This window comes from Falco punctatus (genome assembly GCF_963210335.1).
Source record: "Falco punctatus genome assembly, chromosome: 1".
Taxonomy (NCBI): Eukaryota; Metazoa; Chordata; class Aves; order Falconiformes; family Falconidae; genus Falco; species Falco punctatus.
In genome coordinates, this window is record NC_137580.1 from 57,200,594 (window position 1) to 57,221,195 (window position 20,602).

Consider the following 20,602-nt stretch of genomic DNA (forward strand, 5'->3'; position numbering starts at 1 on the left):
AAAGACAAACAAAAAATAAAAAAGTATATACCTCCTGCCAGCACATCATCATCATTTCATACACCTGCTTACAGGCTAGTTTGGGCCGATACAAACGATGTCCTTGGCTAACCATCGTCACCACTTCATAGTTGGAGCTTTTTTCAAAGGGCATTTTTCCTTCCGTAAATACTTCCCACATTAAAACACCTGGGGAAAAAAAAAAAAGGAAATAAACATTAAGAAAATAAGCAAATAACTTATTTTAAAAATATGTTTATTTTGAGCTTTGAGCTCAGGATTTCCCATCCATATTCTAGAAAGAGTTCGCATCTGTCATTGCTGAAAACATCTTATTCTAGTAACATGACTTATTAAAAAACAGTTCTAAAGGTCTCTTTGGAACTTCATGCACGCATAAAACCACGGCAAATGTTTTCTCTGAGCTTCTTCTCAGATGCCTGAATCCTTCCCAATCACTGGAGCTTAACTGCTATGGATAAAATGTAAAAACAGTGCTTTCTTTCAATGATGAATGTCTTACCGAATGACCAGACATCTGACTTGCTGCTGAATCGGCTATAATTAAAAACTTCGGGGGGGCACCATTTCACAGGAAATTTAGCCCCTGAGGAGCTTGTGTATTGATCGTCAAGGACATACCTTTTAAAAAAGACAAAGCAACAACAAAAAAATTATATCCTTCGGTCAGCCTCCAGCCTGCAAACTGTAATTTAGATTTGCATTTGAATGTTAGGAGCTCGTATTGCCACCTAGTGGCCATCTCTGTTAGCATCACACAACACAAATGGCTTCTCTGGGGCAGTGCGAAGGTTTCAGTCAAGATCCAGTTCATTTTTCTTACGATGTTGAAGCCTTCTCTTGTGATTATTAGCTATACAACACAGTTCTAGGCCACCTGCAAGTTAAATGCCTGTATTACGACAGAAAGTGATGCAAATGCATAAATTGCTTGCTCTCTTTCTCACCAGACTGTCTGAATTCACATGTCACAGGACACGCAACCTCAGTAGCACAGAAAGGTGGCAAAGCTAAGAAGAGCATGGTGAAGCCATGGCGCTTTAACACCTTCCTTGTAAGCACTGTTCCCCACCCCCTGCAGCATCTGTGGTGCTAACAAGCACAGGAAATTAACCCCTCTCCAGGTCTCAGCACCTGCCAGCACTGTGGCCAGTGAGATGCAGTCCTGAACCATCCACCCCAACAAGACCCCAACCTCACTGAACAGCCTCTTTCTATCATTTATTTACCAAAACACAAGTTCATAACTATTACCGCTGCAGCACGACCTCTGCTGAGACACAAGCTCTAATATGCCTCCTGCATCACTACAAGACAGATGCTACAGAAAGTGGCTAACGGAAGACCAGTCAGACCACAGTCAGTTCAAAGCCAGGCCTCTCTCTCATCTTATGCATTAGACACACTTACAAAACCTAGGTTTGATTTTCCGGAACTGAGTAAGGAAATGGACCCATGGCCACAGAAAAAACAAGCTTTAAAGGTACTGGGAAAAAAATTACCTAAGGATGTTCCCTAGAGAGGTCAAAAAAGGTATCAGTTTTGCCTGTAATTTTGCTGGGTGTGTGTTGCCTTATGGCTAACTACAAGGGTCAGCTGAATCTTCCCAAATCCCCACAAATGTGTCTGCACCCTCAGCCATACCTTGTCATTCCAAAGTCGGACACTTTGACCACTCCCGAGTCACTCACCAAGCAGTTCCTGGCAGCCTGCAAAAGACATGGTTAGAGTTACATGAAAAACTTGCAGTCTTTCACAGACAAATTACAACTGTCTAATGAGGACTTTGTCCTCATTGCTTAGCAAATTCACCGATTTACCAAGTTCAGTGGTGTATTCTCATTATATACGGTACCTGTGCATTTGCTCTTGATAGTACTGTCTTGACAACTGAACCATTTTGTTAAAAAGTCACCAGAAAAAATTATCAGAGGGATTAATGAGTGGTGAAAGTGCCGCCAAACCAGAACAGAGATATGCTAGTATATCAGTGCAAATAGCAGTTAACTCTTTATAAAAATTTCAGAGATTTTATTCCATTTTCTGGGGAGAGAAAAACCTCTCATTTTCTGTACAGAGCCATTTTAGAGACCTGATTAGACCCTAAAAAGCCAACTTCAACGACTTATATTTTCTGCAAGAACAAAAGCAGTTATTTACAAGCAGGCCGTTTCAAAAAGGAATAGTAAGTTCAAAAATAAAAATTTCAGAGGCGTGTACTGCCTAATGGGATGTTACCAGGTCTCTGTGGATGAAGCTGTTCCTCTCCAGGTACTCCATTCCCTCACACACATCTTGGCACATAGTGAGCAGGACGTCTTTACTCAAAGCTCCTCGTTTTTGTCTCAGGTAATTGAGAAGGCAGCCATGCTCCATGAACTCTGTCACGATGTAAATAGGTCTCTGTTGTGTGCACACACCATACAGCTGAACTAATTTAGGATGGGTTAGCTTCCTGAAAAGATTGAGATCATGTCATTATTACTTCCTCTACCCTCCACCTGTCCCAAATGTTTTATTTACAACCAATATACTGCACCAGAGGCCTAGAACTAGAAATACAAGTACCACACACACAACTCACATCATTACTTTAGCTTCTTCAATGAAATCCTCTTCGTACATTGCACCTTCCCGAATTGCCTTGATGGCCACTTTATACTGTGCCCTCCACTTCCCAAGGCGTACTACGCCAAACAGACCGCTCCCCAGTTCTCTCATGAATGTCAGTTCTGAGGGATTAATTTCCCATTTCTCTATAAAACAAAACAAATGAGAGCCCATGACTCCTGTATTAAGGAACCTGCTGAACTGGTGATAAGGGACAAGGAAAAGGAAACTGGATTACTAGCAAATTAGGGAATTTAGGGAGAAAACAGCTTAGGATTAACTTGAAAACTGAACACTTTTATACCTCACAAAACAAACAAACTTTTAGGTAGACAAGACCTTTAAGCAGCATCTGACCAACACCAGAAGGCAAACCACAAACTTTTCTGAGGCCAGTAAATACATGCTGATATTATCAGTTGATTTCAACAAGCTGCTGTCACAGAACATTGTGCCAATGCATAGAAGCTGCTCATATCACTTCATGTGCTGTGCTTAAAACAGGTTATTCCAAATTTATATATACATTAAAAAAAAAAAAAAGTAACCCCTCCACAAAGATCAAAGGGCCAAGGTTGAGTCACAAGTCTGGAGGCTTATGAAGGAGCTAAAGGCACAGCTCTTTAATTGGAAAGAGCTCAAGGTGTCCATAAAAGTATGGAGGAAGATGCTAAAGCACCAGTGACATGTTCTGCCTCTCCTCACTGCTGCTCTTGGCACCAAACACCTACCGCCAGCTGTGAGGCCCTTTGCATACCAATCCTTTGTGCAAGGGTCTTGAACCTTGGACCCACGTTAAGTTAGTACAGCAAATCACAGTACAAAATGAGGTCTTCAAAGTTTTTTAGAAACTATGGTAACATACATACAATCATTAAGAAAGATACGTGTAGAGGAATATAAAATGCAATTTACCATAGCTGAAGCCTGCCGTTGTTGGTGCTGTCGTCTTCTTTGGGGTCACTGGGTAACGGAGCCTAGTAACAAGACCTGAGGTTCAAGATAATTCAAGAGACACAGTTTATATCTGAAATAGCACCAGGCAGCAAATCAGCCACTTGTTTGCTGCAAACTTCAACACCAATTAACAATAAACATTGTATACAGCTTTGATCCTATTTTCTGGTATTGCATTTTGTTGACTATTCAAAGCGGCTATGAGAAGTACACAGGAGCACTCACTGCATTTAACTTGTTGCATCTTCTTTACTAATGAGAGATGGATATAGATATGTGCATACATGTCTGTGCTTTAGTTATGCTGGCACCAATAAAGGCTGAGGACCCCTTTCATAAATCAGATCAGAAAGATTATCTAAAACTCACAACATGAATTTTGATTATTTCTACTTCACCCATATAAACCCCAACAGTTTGACGCAGAGATTTTACATATACAGAATTAATGCTGCATGCTAGCTGAATATTGTCCTAAATATCTTGTTGGAACTTGATACGACAAAAGGAATAATGCAATTAGAAACAAGTAGTAAAATGAGTTTAAAACCAGGGTTATGTTTTTGCAGCATATTTTCCAGAAAGGCATTTTCCAGAATATCACCAGGAAATGCTGGGTCATCAGAGTTTAATATAAACATCTGGAAACTATAGCTCATGAGGGAAATTTATGCACAGATTCGACTTGAAAAAAACCCAAAACTATATTAGTGTCTGTGACTTGAACCTGACTCCTAAACTTTCCCCATCCCTTACACACAGAGTGGGCAGACACCAGCATCAGCTATAGATCTGAAGTGTCTAACCTTTACAGAGACTCATCTTTAAGTGTTTCCTGAACAACACATTACTGTTCTCCTCATCTGTTTCCTGTATGGGAAGATTAGATCATTTTAAGCAGTGGTGACCAGCAGGTACAACGTTAGCGCCTGGGGAGTATTCTGGAGACATACCATCCCCACCCATCTGCTGTGGCTTGCAGGCAGCTGATAGAGAGGCTATGTATAGCTAAATGAATGATTTTTCCTGACTCAACACAGATATTCTTCCGTTACTCTGGGGACAGTAACATATTTATGCCTTTATATTTATGTATATTTACATAAAGCCTTTCAAATTGTTGCCTATATTGAAAAAATCTGAAAACGCAGTTGTCTCATGACTTCCCTGAAAAAGAAGGATCTATAAAAACCTAAAAACTTTCATTAAAACCCTACAACACCTCACATTCCTTTTCAAATCAACCCCAGGTGGCAGAAGAAGAAATCAAATTTATCTACCTGCTGCATTATGTTTATGATACTCAATTATTTCTGGAATGGAGTTAAAGAGATGTTTTTCTGCAAGATAGTACTGTTTTGGTGATGTCACTGTTTCTTTTATATGGTAGTGTCTTATTCCTGATGAACCTTCTCTGGAAAAATAATAATAATAACAACAATTAGTAATCATACACTGTCATTTGTTGTGAATTTTTTTAAGAGGAGCACATTGACTAGGAAAAGGAAACCAGTGTCACAGGCTTCAGGAACAGCTTGAATATCAAAGATCCCAGAGCACTGGTGACTTGCCTTGAACTCAGTTCCCAGACCAAGTTGAAGATCAACCTGTAAAAGGTTAATTTTCAGCCCAGTGAGCTCACATGCCCATACAAACACTTTGGCTGGCAGGAGAGAAGAGACCAAACAGGGTGGGAGAGCAAGACCTCCTTCTTTGGGCAGAGGTTCAGGTCTACACTGGATTAAACCAAACATGACCTAACCATGGAGCCAAGAAGCTCATTTTAGTCATCCATCTTTTCTATCACAGCAGCCCCTGTTTCTTTACTGAGGTCTCTTCTGGGCTTTCCCCCACGCCCATGGATTTGGATACAGACACAAATGCATCCAGGCAAGACAAGGTATGCAGAGCAGCCACAGAAACTCACCCTCCAAATTTTGTATAAAGGGAAACTGTATACAGGCCAGGCTGACTGGAGTCTCTCACCACAAAACCACCTTCTTTATCCTAAAATGCAAGCACATTGACAGTTTTTGTACAAGCTGGTTTAAGCTGCATGTCTTTTCTACTCGTCGTGTTATATACACATGCCAAAACAAGCCTCTGCTTTAACAAAACAAGCTACTTTACATGAATTCCACAGTTAATACTGTTAATAAGGCTGCTCTGCTCACCTCGTTTCTGAGGAGCTGCTCTGCCTTGCTTCTGTTCAGGTTTCTGCTGTACCACCTGCAACACAACATCACTAACTGAAACTTCTCCAAGGTGCATGATTTACCTAAAATGCTTGAAGCGAAGTATTACAAAGCCATAGACTCCATAATGTTATGATAAGTGAAGGTCAAGAACTGAAAGTTTGTTAACATGCAAAAACCAGTCTCTTATATTGTGCAGTTATCCCATAAAAATGCCCTGAAACAAACCCAGTGAGACCTCACAGAAGCCAATAAAGCTCAGGTAACTGAACTATCTTTTATCCTTTTTTTGCAAAACCACTTCTCAAACACGGGCAGGTTGATGGCAGCAATTGCTCTGAAGGGCAACCTGAGTGCAGGCTGACAGCCCCAGGGAAGCAGCTGCCCACATGCTGGTCAAGCCACCAGCAGAGCTAGCTGCTAGACTGCTATTTCATTCAATAACTCCACAGTTGTGGTTTTCCAGGGAGGACCCACCTATCAAAGAGGAGATCAAAAGTTAATTAATGTCACGGTTGCACATCCGTGAGCTCTGTGTTGCACAGGCAGGTTAAAGTAGCCACAGAAGCTCCGACTTTTCAGCCAGTTGCAGCAAATAATATAAAAAGGAAAATCATGCAGCTCACAAATGGTGTGGTGCAATTGTTTTGAGCTATGCTGTCATGGCAGCAACCGAGCAGGGAAGTGGCACAGCAGCCTCTAATCAAGTTCTGCTGTTCAGGAGATAGTGGTTCCTTGCAGTTGGTGGGCGACCTGAAGTAATGCTCCCTGGACTGCGTGGTGACTCAGAATTACAGCGCCAAGGTGGTAAGGCACAAAGTGGCTGGGCCAGATAAGGCAGCCCAGTTCCTTCCTTCCCTTTCGCAGCCCCACAGCACAGCACAGCCCAGAGCAGGGCAGGGCTTCTAGCAAGAACCTCTCAGATGAGAAAACAACAAAGAACAAGCAATTCCCTCTAGTGAAGCTCAGGGCAAAATCCCAGATGAAATTCTACCTTCTGTCAAAACACAGCAGTAGGAGACATACGTAGCTGAGCTTAAGAGTTTTGGAACTATTAATGTGGTTTTGTAAACTGGTTTTATTATTTCCCTACAGCTCCTTTTCATATAAAAGTAATGAAATATTTCTTAATTTCTCCGGCACAACAGTTTATGCTGTAGTGAAATTTAAATATCAGTAACAACAGGCTTGGAGACTACAATGTTAATTTTTATCCTAATGTTCATAAACAGTACCCCATAATTAACAACAACTGGTAAAAGCACTGTTCTTAAAAAAAAAAAAAAAGCAGCTATACTTTTGTACCTGATAAGTTATGTGCACACACTGAGACTTAAAATGCACCAAGTGATATATTTTCTTGAAAATTAAAGCTGCCTTCTAAGATCTCCGATCTGTTACGTTTACAGAATCACAGAATGGTCAGGTTGGAAGGGACCTCGAGATCATCTAGTCCAAGCCCCTGCTAAAGCAGGTTCACCTACAGCAGGTTGCACAGAATCCCATCCAGGCAGGTGTTGAATGTCGCCAGAGAAGGAGACTCCACACCCTCTCTGGGCAGCCTGTGGCAGTGCTCCGTCACCAACAAGATAAAGAAGTTCTTCCCCATTTTCAGGTGGAACTTCTTGTGTTGCAGTTTGTGCCCGTTGCCCCTTGTCCTGTCGCTGGGCACCACTGAAAAGAGCCTGACCCTGTCCTCCTGACACTCGCCCTGGAGATATTTGTATACATCAATAAGATCCCCTCTCAGTCTTCTCTTCTCCAAACTACACAGGCCCAGCCCTCTCAGCCCTTCCTCATCAGGGAGATGCTCCAGTCCCCTCATCACCTTCATAACCCTCCGCTGGCCCCTCTCCAGCAGTTCCCTGTCTCTCTTGAGCTGGGGAGCTCAGAGCTGGACACAGCACTCCACGTGCAGCCTCACCAGGGCAGCGCAGAGGGGGAGGATCATCTGGCCACGCTCCTAATGCACTCCAGGATTACTCTTGAATGATTTCCACTGTTTTCTACTCTACTACCTTACAGCCACACACTTTGGCTAGACATGTCACTTTAAAAGAAATTTACCCATTATAAGTGTGCTAAATGTTTTGCTGTGTGGTGTTCTGGTTTGGTTTTTTTAAATATTAAAGTTTCCCTTTGTCTATCAGAGAGTTGAGAGGGTGGGGTTTTTTTGCTTTAACAGTGATAGCCTAAAAACTACATGCCTGATGGCCATCTCACTGACTTGACTCTACACTATAAATCACAGCAAAATCAATGAGGAGGAACAAATATTTGCCCATTTCAAATATTTAAGTTTCATCTCCGAGGTAATTGCTATCACATGTAAATAATTGCTTTCAAAACTTTAAAAATACATTGTCATTCTTAAGAGTACAGGTTTAATTTTATGATCTTCCAGATTTTAATTAAAATATTCACTTACTCATATTGATCAAGGTTGTTGGACTTCTTTCCTGTTACATAGTTGCTTGGAATATATCCTTGTTTTCTAAAAAAATATGTAGAACACAATCTGAGTGAAAAAATGTAAAATTACATGCCTGGATGACAGGGTTTCATTCAGCTAATTACCAGAGGTCTCTCACCATAATTTATCTGTTACTGACCCACCTAATGTAATGCTGATTATACAGAAACTGATTTTCCACATCAGCATTTTCACAGTTTAACTTTTAGAGTGCCTAAAGAAGCGACACAGGCAGCAGGAAAAAAGAAAACCAGCAGAAGGGTGTCCAAGAAAACCAGAAGGTGCAAAGAAGAGTAACACACTGCTGCTCTGTCACTTCTGCACTCAGAGGTCCCAGTCAGTCACTGGAAATAAATTTGGAGCCTGCCACAGACTAATAATTCATAATTACCCCTAATATATTGCAACAGGGACCCGATAAATATTGAAGTACAGAAACTTTCACCTTTAAAACCGCAGGGAAAGATTTAAATCCAGGGAGTGTAAAGTTGCAGTCATTAAGGCATCTCATTGCAACTCACTCTCAACTCATTCAGAGATCGCCCCTAATGATCCAGCTATTAAATAAGATGATGATTATTCAAGTCTGGAAGTCAGAGCCTGCTGAGCTGAGTGTTAACCATATTGCTCCCTAATGAGCCGTTCCCCAGGGAAGCGGCAGTACTGTACCAGTCTAGTGAGGTTTTACAGGCTGTCTGATGCCCTAATTGGGAAACCATAAAGCCTGACAGGAAACATAATTGGAAAAGCTTCCAGTTCTGCAACTGTCTTTGCACTCAGGCCCCACAGTCTATTAAGAACCACACTTTTTTAAGTTGGTTTCTATGTAGGAATAAAGATATGGATGAGATCTCGGGGCTGGGGCCCAAAGTGAGGTCTAGTACAAGTTTTTGTTGACACTCGTCAATATAAACTGCTAAAACATAGAAACAGCCTTATGAACTTTGTAACGAAAAATAGGGAACTTGTGTTTACCCATATTTGTCTCTTGCCTTCCACCAGTGAATGTCGTTCTTCTCAATCACCGTATATTCTTCACCTTTCTCTAATCTTAAATCATGATGTTCTGTAGGCTCAAAGTCATACATTGCTACCACTATCTCCTCCTCTTCATTGCCATTTTCTTCAACTGGAGGAACAGGTGGTGGAGGCCTTCGCTGAAAACGATCCAACATTATTATCTTCCCACTCTGCTCCATAATTACACCCACTCATCATCCCACCAGTGCAAACCAGCCAAGCATCCCAGAGGCAAAAGCTGGGCTAGTTTCAGGTTGTCCTGAGACTGAGCTGCGGCGGCCCAGGGAAGCAGCAGGATCACCTGGGTGCTTGTCCATGGGGCTGGCTCGTACTGCAGCCCCTCAGCTGCCACTAAAGGGCAACGCCAGCTGGTGTTGCTTTTGGACCACCTCCCCCACCAGCACCACCAATACAGCAGCTAATAGGTACAACTAAATTTCAGTGGGATTTTTTCCATCCTGAGATAGAGCGTGATGCCTGTTGATGCACACAGAAATAAACCTTTGCTCCAGGATACGGAAAGAATCTCAGGAAATTTAAACACCACCTCAAGAAGCAGCAATTATCCATTCAGTATTTTAAAGACTCTACCTACCATACTCTTCTCTGGCATTGGAGAAGGCAATCTCATTACACCTACAAATAAAGCACAGGAAAGGATCTGTGTCTATTTGGCTACAAATCTAAAAACTAAATAAAAGGTTTAAATTTCACATAAGATTTTAACATCTTAACTAGCCTTCAGGATAGCTTACTAAGTCAGAAAGCAAAGACAGCTCTTATTAAGCATTAGGAGAACGTTGATTAAATATTCTTTCAAAAACATCCTAAATCAACCAACAAGCTATTTTCACCACAGATTTGGCAATGTCTGTGCCACATCAGAGCATGCCACACAGAGATCCCTGAACCAGTCCTCAGATGCAGAAATATATGAGAAATATAAAAGGGATAGAGTTAAAAAAAGGTATACGAAAAGGAAGGAGTGTTCTTGTCACCATGATAATTTAAAGGTCTGTTCCTATTAACATCTGCTTTTCTAAAACAGTAATACTCCCCCTGACCCTTGCTTCACTAAATCAGGCATAAAAGTTGTATGCATTTTTTATTATTTCTCTCAGATTGAAAAATATTTTTCTCCTGTGCTGTTTTTCCCCCTCGCACTTAAAAGGTTGAGCTATATATCAAATTTTACATCTTGCCGGATATGGCTGGCCACAAGCCACTGTTTATTCTTCAAGTTTTTTTAATGCAACCAAGTCCACGGGTCCCCTCCACTGCCATTTAAGGTGCTGACACAGGACATGAGCTGGGCACCACTGATTTCACTGGGAGGTAAGCAATGACTCAATTTCTTTTCCGGCTACGAAATTTTCCTAAAATCAATGACTGTATCCTTATGTAGGACAATCATGCAGTGAGGGGTCACACTGGCACACCTTTGTATGCTACAGCAGATTGCTGAACAAACAGAACCTGCAGTCTGGCTGCTGGAAGATGCACATGCCTACAGAAGTCAGGATTCATCCAGGCTCAGCGTACGGACCTTTACAAACCTCTGTGAAAATTCAGACCTGCGTCTGTAAAAATACATTAAGCCTTCCTGCATACTTTTACATTGGTATAATAAAACTGAATGCAACACAGCTATTATTTTTTTACACAGGTATGTAGAAGTTAGTAATTAAAACTGAAGAGCTAACAGGTATTTCTAGCTGAATCTTTTTCACCATCAGGTTTTATCCTCAGCCTGAGGTAAACACTTGGTCAAATAAGTTTCAGATGGCAAAAACAAACCAAGTGAAATTCAGCAACCTCAATGATTCTTTTCAGCTTTTCCTAAATGTTTTTTTGCAAGGACATTTACTGGCTTTTATATTTTTAACAAAATATTTGGAAATGAAACAAACATTTTGATTTACTTTAGGCACAGTATAAATGATTCACTCTGCTCTATAAATTTGCCCAATACCTAGGGCATTCAGGTCTGATGGCAGGATCATGTAAAACAAGCAGAAAAATACGCCAAAACAACTTCAAATGAAAGACGTATGTACTTACTGTTTTCAAAAAGGTTGTATTTTTCACAGCCAGGTGCTAATTTTTCTGTCTGTCTGCAGCACTGATAAATTCCCTCTGTCCAGAATTTAGGATGATATTTCACCATTATATTGCTGTTGGTTTTTATTCCTACAAGAAGAATATATTCACTACATATTGAATATACACAAGCATATACTGAAAGATACAAAAGAAGATACCTGCAAGAGGGCCATTTTAAACAAACATTACAGTATCTTTGACATGAGGCATAATCTTCACTTGCCCTTACTTTGGCATTGCTTCTCTCAAGGACTTTCTTGCACATTTACAGGGAGGTGATGCAATGATAGTAGAGGATGTTTTTAGGCTCACACATGACTTTATTCCAGAAGAGAGTGCTATACTCCCTGCCCAAACCAGCCACCCCACCCGGCGCTTGATGCATACACCAACCGAGACCCAGGTACCCACCTGCACCCCTGACTGTGCAAATCAGTCACACAGCTGTGATGGCCCTGGGGGATCTATCTGCCCCTTTTATTATTACTGCTGCAAGTGACTCAATCTCCTCAACAAATAGCATTCTGCAGAGAAAGATAGCTGACATCTATGGCTATTCCATGGCACAGTGCCTGTGTTTGGTCCGAAAGGCTCCTCACTCCCATCCCGTGGGCTTGCTGAGTTTCAGAGGTTATTCCTTGCCTTGTGGTCCCCACCTCAGAAATTATTTCTTATTACTTTACAGAGCATATGCAACTAATGTGAGGATTTGATGGTGGCAGAAAGCATTAAAAGGCTTTTTTTTTTTTTTTTTTTTTTGGCAGGGGACGGGGGACAGGGAGAAAAGAAAACAAAAAAACCCCAGCAACCACAAACTCTTTACTCATCATGACAGCATTAATCAGACTGCATCTCAGTGGAGATGCCTCCTGTTGTTTTACATCCGTTTAAGGCCCCCAATGTTGCCTAGCTACACTCAAACAAAACTTTTCAGTGATGCCATTAACTAGCTTGGATAAGCTTTTTAATGATTTACACGTGCAAAAGCATACAGTCAGATTCTAATTGCAGCTGGACTTCCCAAATCAAATCAAATCATTCTGAGTGTTTGATAGTCTCAGTACCTGTTATCACATTGTGTATGCAAACGATGAGCTAGCCCAATAAAAAAATAAAAATCAGTGGATATATGCAACAGAAACATTTTATTTTTCTAGCTTGCTGTGGCTTGACATCGGTGAGCAGCTAAGCACCCACACAGCCACTTGCCTACTCCCCGCACCCAGCGGGATCGGGGAGAGAACAGAAAGACCAAAAGGAAAAAATCTGTGGCTTGAGATAAAGACCATTTAACAACCAAAAGTAAGAAAAAGTCAGAAGTTATGTAAAGGCAATGGCTCACCATCTCCCACACACAGACCAGTGTCCAGCCAGTCTCTGAGCAACGACCAATGTGAAAACCGAAAAACGCAACCCCCATCTTCCCCTACCCCAGCTTCTATTGCTGAGCACAACATTATATGGCCTGGAATATCCCTCTGGTCAGTCCAGATCTGGTGTCCTGGCTGTGTCACCTCCCAGCCTCTTGCCCACCCCAAGCCTACTCGCTGCAGCAGCAGAGGGAGAAAAAGGCAAAGCCTCCACACTGTGCAAGCACTGCTCAACAGCAGCTAAAACACTGTTTTGGCCACAAATCCAAAACCAAGTGCCAAGTTAACTCCAACCCAGCCAGACAGCTCAAGCGAAGGTATCTACGTATGTCAGATTTTAAGTATGAGCAGTTTCCATTACCTTCTTTCAGATTCCTCACCCACTGATCCCGGCTTTGTGCGCTTGGTGCAAAAATATAAAGAGTATTAGCATCATATACAACCTGGAGGAGGGAAAAGAAATAATCAAAATACATTCACCTGGTAGTATTCATTTATTTATTCCCCAGGAAACAGAACAAGACAAATGACTGTTGCATTAGTGTACTCGGGCACAAAATGTAGAAACTGGGAAAAGGTTATTAGCGTTTACTCTTTGTATATGATGCTTTAATGAGAATAAAGAAGAATTTTATAACAGTATATTATCTCGAGAGCATTCCTTAAAATTTTTGCTTCATTTGCTCATTCTTCACTGTATTTTCTAAAAACAGTTCGATCTAATTGCTAACATTATTCCATAATCAGACATCCTCTGTTCCTGGCCATTTCAGAACTCCTTGTGATTCTGTACTGCTGTGGGGTGATTCTTGCCTTCCTTTTCTTCAGCACTCGCATTGGCACAAAACAAGTATTGCCCTGGGAGAAAGCGGTCAGTCCCCTCTCCAGCAGTGGAATTCACCCTCACTCCAGCCATTCCCTCTATTGTAAGCAGGCACAGGATCCGACTCCCCGTATTTTTCTTTTTCCCCTTTAAGCACTTGGTTTTCTGTGTTTATTTCCATTCAGCTCACAATGGAATAAAATGCAAGTTTTATCTCGATTTTCTTATTCCTATATAATTTAATGGTAATTCATTTTAATGTGAAAGAATGAAGACAGGGGAAAATGGGCTGCCAGCTAACCCATTCCGGGGGAAGAACAGGGGACAAAGCACTTTCCAGTCAAAACCCAAGCAGAGAGGGTGGGGTAAACAAAAAGACCAAGTGTATGAGGCACAACTTCCCAAGAAGGGACTGCAGGGAAGCAGAGCTTGCTGGGGATGGGTTTTAATCACTGATCCTCAACCACCTCCCACACAGCCCCAGAGAGCCGAAGAAGGGGCTGAGTATTTAGAAGCAAAAGTAATTTCAAGCAAGTTACATCCAGATGGCTTGGCACCCTCAAAAAGAACACTGTAATTTATATATTTTATATAAAAGGAACATACCTGAAATGGATATTTATTTTGACAGGGAATAATACCATCACTTTTTACAACTTCTACACATTTAATCCTTGAAATATCCACAGATCCTTTTCTGTACTTCTTCTAGAAGAGAAAAGAAAAACCATGTAAAATATAACTGATTTATCTAATTTTTTTTCCCAGAGAGACTTCTTGCTTTCTTTTCCACTTATGATACTGATGCTGCTTTAGCTGCAGAAGTAATTTGAAAAATGAGAGAGAAATGGTATGAAGATCTACACTGGTGAAAGTGCACAGAGTACAGTAAAATTGCTTAGTAAGGAGTATCACTTCTTTCTGTATAAAGTTTCCAATCAGTTGTAATTGTAGGTGTAATCTATTCCTCTCTACAAAAAATAACTTGAGTACAGATGAAGGAAGGTTTCCCCCTTGCTGATTTTAAAATCTTGATTAAAACTCATCAGGAAAATGTGTGCCAACACATCATCCCATCTGCTGCCTCGCTCTGTTGCTGAAGTGCTCTCACCGTTTTGTGGCTGCTGCCATGTTTCACCAAGTTTCCAGAGAAACTGGGATGTGCACAGGCAACACATGTTCCTACTGAGGCAAGAAGCAGAAAATGGGGGTAAAACCCACCCCTGGGCCAAGCTAGGATCTGTGCTGAAGGAACTTCTTTGACCAAGGCTAGCAGAATGCCAGAAGAAACACGGTCAAGAAGCAGCACAGACATCTGGGAAGAACTGGCTTTTCTAAATTAATAATTATGAAGATTTTAAAGGCGGCAAGGACTTCCCATGGTGCACAGCAGATGCTGCCCAAAGTAACAACGCATGGAAATACAGCGTAGATCAACACTCCAGAGAGGAAGCTCCTTAGAAGAACCGCCGGTAACAGGAGGTAGCATGTACTGGGCTTTAGTCTACATGTAAAAGCAACAGGTAATCACAGTGAAGCCTGCACACAAGCAGACCTTTTTAAGGTGGCTGTTTCTGAAGGAGTTGGTCAAAACCATCTTCCCTTCCCTGAAGCAGAAAAAACAAAAGCCCAGCACAAAAATTTACGACGTGCCCTACTACGTGACAAGGGGAATCACCTGAACAATACACTTCTGAGAGTAGAACGATCACGAATCTACACAAACTGCATGGGGCCACCTCTCACTTTTGAGAGAACTGAGTCTCTAATAGGACGAGAAGTTTCTACTGGAATGAGAAGCAGCTCATTGCTGGTCCTGAATTAATGCACATCAAAAATTCTGACTTGCCAAGCACAACTGACAGCCAGTCCAGAGCACAGCTTATGAAAGATGGACACTGTTCACACAACGTGGAAATAATTAGTAATTACTGAATTATCTGAGATATTCCAAATCCTTACTTAGCTGCCCTCCTCTCCTGAGGATGGAAATTTCAGCCCAAATAGCAGAAGTCTGGCACAATCATAAGCAACCAAAAACAGTCTTCTAAACAGAAGCAAATAGCAACTTCAAATACAGCTGTCATAATTCCACCACCCTGGCAACACAATAGTTACTACCCAGGGAAAACACCAAAGTTTCACTGGCATTTAAAATACATTTAGCGCTCTATCTCTTATGTACATTGTTATGAGGAAAACAGGCAGAGAAAACATGCATGGTCATGGTCAGCACCAGGAAGAATGACAGGAACTAAGCACAGATAAAGCTGTAACTGTTACTTAACACCAGAAAACCCAACCGTCCCCCCAAAAAGAAGCCTCAATAAAGGGCTTTTTAAAACTGGGGGGAAAAAATAAAAAAAAAAAATTAGGCATTTTTATGAACCATTAAAAAAAAGCCAAATCATAAACACAGCACGAGCTATAATACAAAACTATATCACATTATGCTGAGAAATAATTTGCAACAAGCATGCAACCTTGGATTTTTTGATCAAAAAGTGTTTTTAAGTCTTCTGCTTATTTTATGGTATCCCCCTTCCTTGAACACCAACTGCCTAAACTAAAACATACATGCAAGCAAATGCCAATTGGTACAGCAGCAAGTATTACATCTCCCTCTCCTTGTCACCATGTGGCAGGCCTGGTAGCTTCAGGACTGCCAGATTAGCCAAGGCAGAACAGGGGGACCTAAATGAGATGCACTTTTCCATGAAGAAGCACAGAATTCAACGCTTCATGTAACTGTGTTGGAGATACCGCTCCAGATCGTTCTACCTGCACAACAACATACAACAAAGAAACACTTGCCACTTCTGTAGCTTATCCATCTAGCTTTCTGCATCCAGTGGGGTACTCTTGTACTGTTGGGATCCTATCTGCTGGTTAACGGAGGCTGTGGGACAGACAGATTGTATGCATTGGGTGTTTTTTTTTAATCTGGAATGACAGTGATTCCTTAGAGGAACATGCTTTATAACTTTCTCTCCTCCAGGACTCAAGTGATTTTCATGCCAATTCTGGCATCCAGTGAGTGCTCACCCAAAAGGAGAATACACCTGTCAGGAGGACAAAGAACAGGAACCCAACAAGATAATAAACAAAAATTTGGGGGGAAAAATAAAACAAACCTCCTGATACACAGCACATGATTCTGATAATTTCATTTCCTAAGTTGTCCCCTTGTACACTTCCATCATTTAAGGTGGCTCAGTTTGCTTCACCATGAGATGCTAAATTAAGCCAACTTACATGTGACCTGCCTTACAACTCAATGCAGCAAATTACACCTAACATCAGAGAAGATTCTTCTATTTTTACATACTTCACAGATTTTAAAAAACTGAAACCCCAACAACTTACAGATATGAAATTAAATACGAGCGTACTGCTCCAGACATGTTTCAGATTGCATCAGAAGTGACAGTTATTAATGGCCAGCAGCCTTCAAATTGCCAAGCGTGCAGCTGTGTTTCACCTCAGCATTTCTCACTATTAAACCATGGGGCACAGGAACAGGAAGGAATGACTCAAGAGAAATGCTAAAAAGACCATGGCAATTCCTCTCTTCTCCTTACTGAAATGGTTTCGCTCTATAATAGGACATCTTGCACACCACCATTGCGTTGCATTTATTCTAGAAGCCAAATGGCTTGCTCTAGACCCAGGCATAGGGCAAATGGGAAATGCAGAATCAAGACAGCTGAAGCCCTGAAGCAGTTGGGAAGCAGAGGTGCAGGCATGAGCCAGCCATGAGAAATCCACCCTGATCAACTCTTTCTAACGGACAAGAGGCAAAATTAGTACAATGACTAATTATGCAATGTCAAGCCATAGGAGGCAGAGGAATTTTTTCACTGTTGTTTCTGGAGGTGGAAGATGGCTAACATAGCAGAAAAAAACAGGTTAGAGTCACTGTAGAAACAGCTGAATTTCACCAGCACATTCATGCATGCTGTCTGAACTGGACAAAAATATTCTCAGAGGATTTAGGGGGAAAAAATAAAGTATCACAGGCCAATGAACCCAGGGGACCTATCAAAGCCAGCCCACTCCTTTTCTGAAGATAGACATACGCCTCTAGAGGGAGGCCTATAGAAGGAAACATGGTTAGAACAATAATAAAGGTATATAAATACTATAACCCAATAAGGACAACAAATAGATAAAAATATGTGCTTCAAAGTCACACTAAAGGGTTTTTTTTAAAAAAAAAAACGTATCTACTTGCTGAAAACAACAAAAGGGAAGTGATTACACAGAAACTACTATAGAAGGCTTCTCAAAATGCAAAATGCCATGTGCTTCATATTTGCCTATGCTTCAAAAACTTAATTTACAGTTTTAGAAACCCTGCTCCCTGCACACAATGAGGATAGCCAGTCCAAGCAATAATTCTTGTTACCATGCAATGCAAAAAGAATAAGCTATTCCTATTATTTAACATATAGGGCACTAATAATCAAGAAGTTATAATAGTAGACCTACATTGTCAGATATGGAACAAATGTAGGATTACACGATTCCTTTTAAAAAGTAATCTTAGGACACAGGAGGACAAGAAATATCTAAGTGTTAGGTAGGTATACAATCAAACAGCTCATGCTCTGTACACTTGGAATTACTCCTCAGCTGAATATAGTAGCTTTACAGCTTAAGAAGCCCACATTCCAACTACCAGATAAAAATGTTTCTTCAGTGTATTACCTCTTTGCTGACAAAGATACCGTGCTGCTTACCCTCAGAAAAGTGGGGTTGGGTGTTAAACAATACACAGGACATTCCATTTGGAAAAAAACTCAATGAAAGCGTGCAGAAGCCAGTCCAGCTGTCAAGAAATAGCCAGGTTTTCTCACCCATGCTGTCTCTCTCTTTGTTGTTCATACCATTTCTTTATCCCATGCTTATCCCCATGGAGGAAATCCTGAACTCATCGGCATGTGACCCATGGAACTTGCATTCTCACAAGTACAGAAGGTCTCAGCATTATGGACATCTCCTTTTACGTTACAAAATCTCAGAAAAGCCTGGCTAACCCTACAGCCCCTGCAGACATAGATAGGATACACTCCAGAGCCAAATGTGGGGGTGTTTTAATTTTTTGGTTGGTTGGGTGGGGAGCTTTTTTTTTTAGGGCATGGGGGGTTTTGTTTGTTTGTTTTTGTTTGTTTTTGTTTTGGGGGTTCTTTGTGGGTTTTCTTCCCAATAGTATTGACATTTAGTGATAAGAAGCACGGGATACTGCAAAATAGGAAACCAAGAATCCTTTACCATGGCCTGGCTGCTTAGCAGATGTCAACCACCAACACTGGAGACACTGAAAAGCACAAAAATAAATTCTCCATAGTAGCACTGATGCTACCTCCTAACCATGACTACAATGCGTTATCTGTAATTTACTCTTCTCCTGCAATGGAGAAGCAGTCAAATGCACACAATTACAGTTCTGACACACTGCTGCAATCACAGAAGGCAGCAATATAAATAAGTGTAAAGGACAGAAAATAAAAATCAGCCAGGCCTCCATCCATATCAGGCCCTAAACCACCTACAATCTTTCAGCTTTCACAGTAACTAGCACACAGCTCCAGGTTCTTTCAGACAGATCTTCTCTTCCTAGTTTTCTGTGAAGTCCTCACGTTGCTCTGAGCCTGGCCAACCCAGCCAGCTGCAGCATTTCTGCCCTGTTTTCTCCCCTCTCAGGGCCATCACTCTGTGGGGTGAGTGACACCCTGCATTCAGCTACCCCTCTAACAGCCTCCATGCTGTCTGAACACTAGACTCTGACAGCTTGAGCCAAGAAGGGAGGACAGCCCAAGTCCACGGGCACCACACATGAGTGACCAAAGCCCCAGGACAGGCCCTGAGAGGTCACCTAGCCAGGGCACCAGCTGCTCTACCTACTCTTTCAAGGTTCAGATGATGGAGTCTACAACTACAGACCTGAGGGATTTTTTTGTCTATCAAGATTCCTGTCCATCAACAGACCATCTCTCCACTTTAAACACTTGCTGCTCCACCAACCCTTCATCACAGTCCAGGCTTCTGGGATCCCTCCTGCTGTTCCTGCCCTGAATCTAACAGGCAGGTCCACATCTTCCTTTAAACTTACTGCCTCGAACAGGACTGCAGCTGATGCCTTATCATCAGATTGTAGGGATTCAGTCCTGTTTTTTCATCCCAGTGTAACATTTGCGTTTTTCACAGTAACGAGGTATCATTGATGCATATTGTGCTTATGATTCACTATCCTGTCACCAGGGTCCTGCTGGGGACAGCCTGACACTTAACTACTTCCATTTTGTATTTGAACATTTCAGCATTCCTGTCCAAACTCTTACCTTTTGCACTTGTCCCCACTGTGCCACATTCTACAAAATAAAAAAAAAAAACCAAAACCAGAAAGTAACTCACCACACACCTAATCCAAAATTGAACACTTTGATTTCTAGACTTGCTTTCTGAAATGCTTGCAGCTCCTTCAAGTTTTATGTCACCTGAGAACTCAACAAGCTTCTATTTCAGCAACAGCGTCACTAGTGAAAATACTGAAATACAGGACAGAACACCCCATTCAAGACAGTTTGTCAACCTGAAAACAAACCACCGATGCCTACCGAACACTGTACCCGTTTCCCATGTGTTCTGCAATCAGATTTGCAAGAGGTTTATATAGGTCATTGCTAATGCTGACATTTGAAAGTGTCTCATACAGCAGTGTCAAAAACCCCTTACTGGAATGAAAACACATAGAGTATCTGCTACTTCTCTGCTGACCACAAGACTTGTTATCCCGTGGCAGAAAGAATATAGATAAGTCTGAGATTTATTTTTTTTTTCCACTTTTGGTTCTTGTTAAATCTTGCCGTTTTGGCATCATCCAGGTACTTTCAACAAGTCTGTTTTTTCTAGCACTTTTCTGGAAATTGTCTCCGTGGCTTACAGTTTCTCAGCTTCTCCTCTGCACTCTTAGAACTAAGCCTTCTCCAGCCTTCCAGAGTCTCATTTCTCTTCCAGCTCTTCCTTC

The 20,602-nt window shown here is 41.5% G+C and overlaps 1 protein-coding gene across 2 annotated transcripts in view; it reads right to left on the reverse strand.

The window, feature by feature from the left end:
* The window catches only part of TEC (tec protein tyrosine kinase), a 52,868-nt gene that overhangs the window by 3,073 nt on the left and 29,193 nt on the right, over positions 1-20,602 (reverse strand). For both annotated transcript variants that reach the window (XM_080404100.1, XM_080404101.1), the window contains exons 3-17: positions 14,179-14,280; positions 13,111-13,192; positions 11,338-11,466; positions 9,872-9,912; positions 9,232-9,413; positions 8,212-8,277; positions 5,763-5,817; positions 5,516-5,595; positions 4,869-5,002; positions 3,547-3,621; positions 2,606-2,777; positions 2,260-2,476; positions 1,666-1,730; positions 524-642; positions 32-189 (exon numbers count right to left, since the gene is read on the reverse strand). In XM_080404100.1, the coding sequence (XP_080260226.1) occupies positions 32-189; positions 524-642; positions 1,666-1,730; positions 2,260-2,476; positions 2,606-2,777; positions 3,547-3,621; positions 4,869-5,002; positions 5,516-5,595; positions 5,763-5,817; positions 8,212-8,277; positions 9,232-9,413; positions 9,872-9,912; positions 11,338-11,466; positions 13,111-13,192; positions 14,179-14,280 (1,677 nt within the window). The remainder of the gene's footprint in view (positions 1-31; positions 190-523; positions 643-1,665; positions 1,731-2,259; positions 2,477-2,605; positions 2,778-3,546; positions 3,622-4,868; positions 5,003-5,515; positions 5,596-5,762; positions 5,818-8,211; positions 8,278-9,231; positions 9,414-9,871; positions 9,913-11,337; positions 11,467-13,110; positions 13,193-14,178; positions 14,281-20,602) is intronic.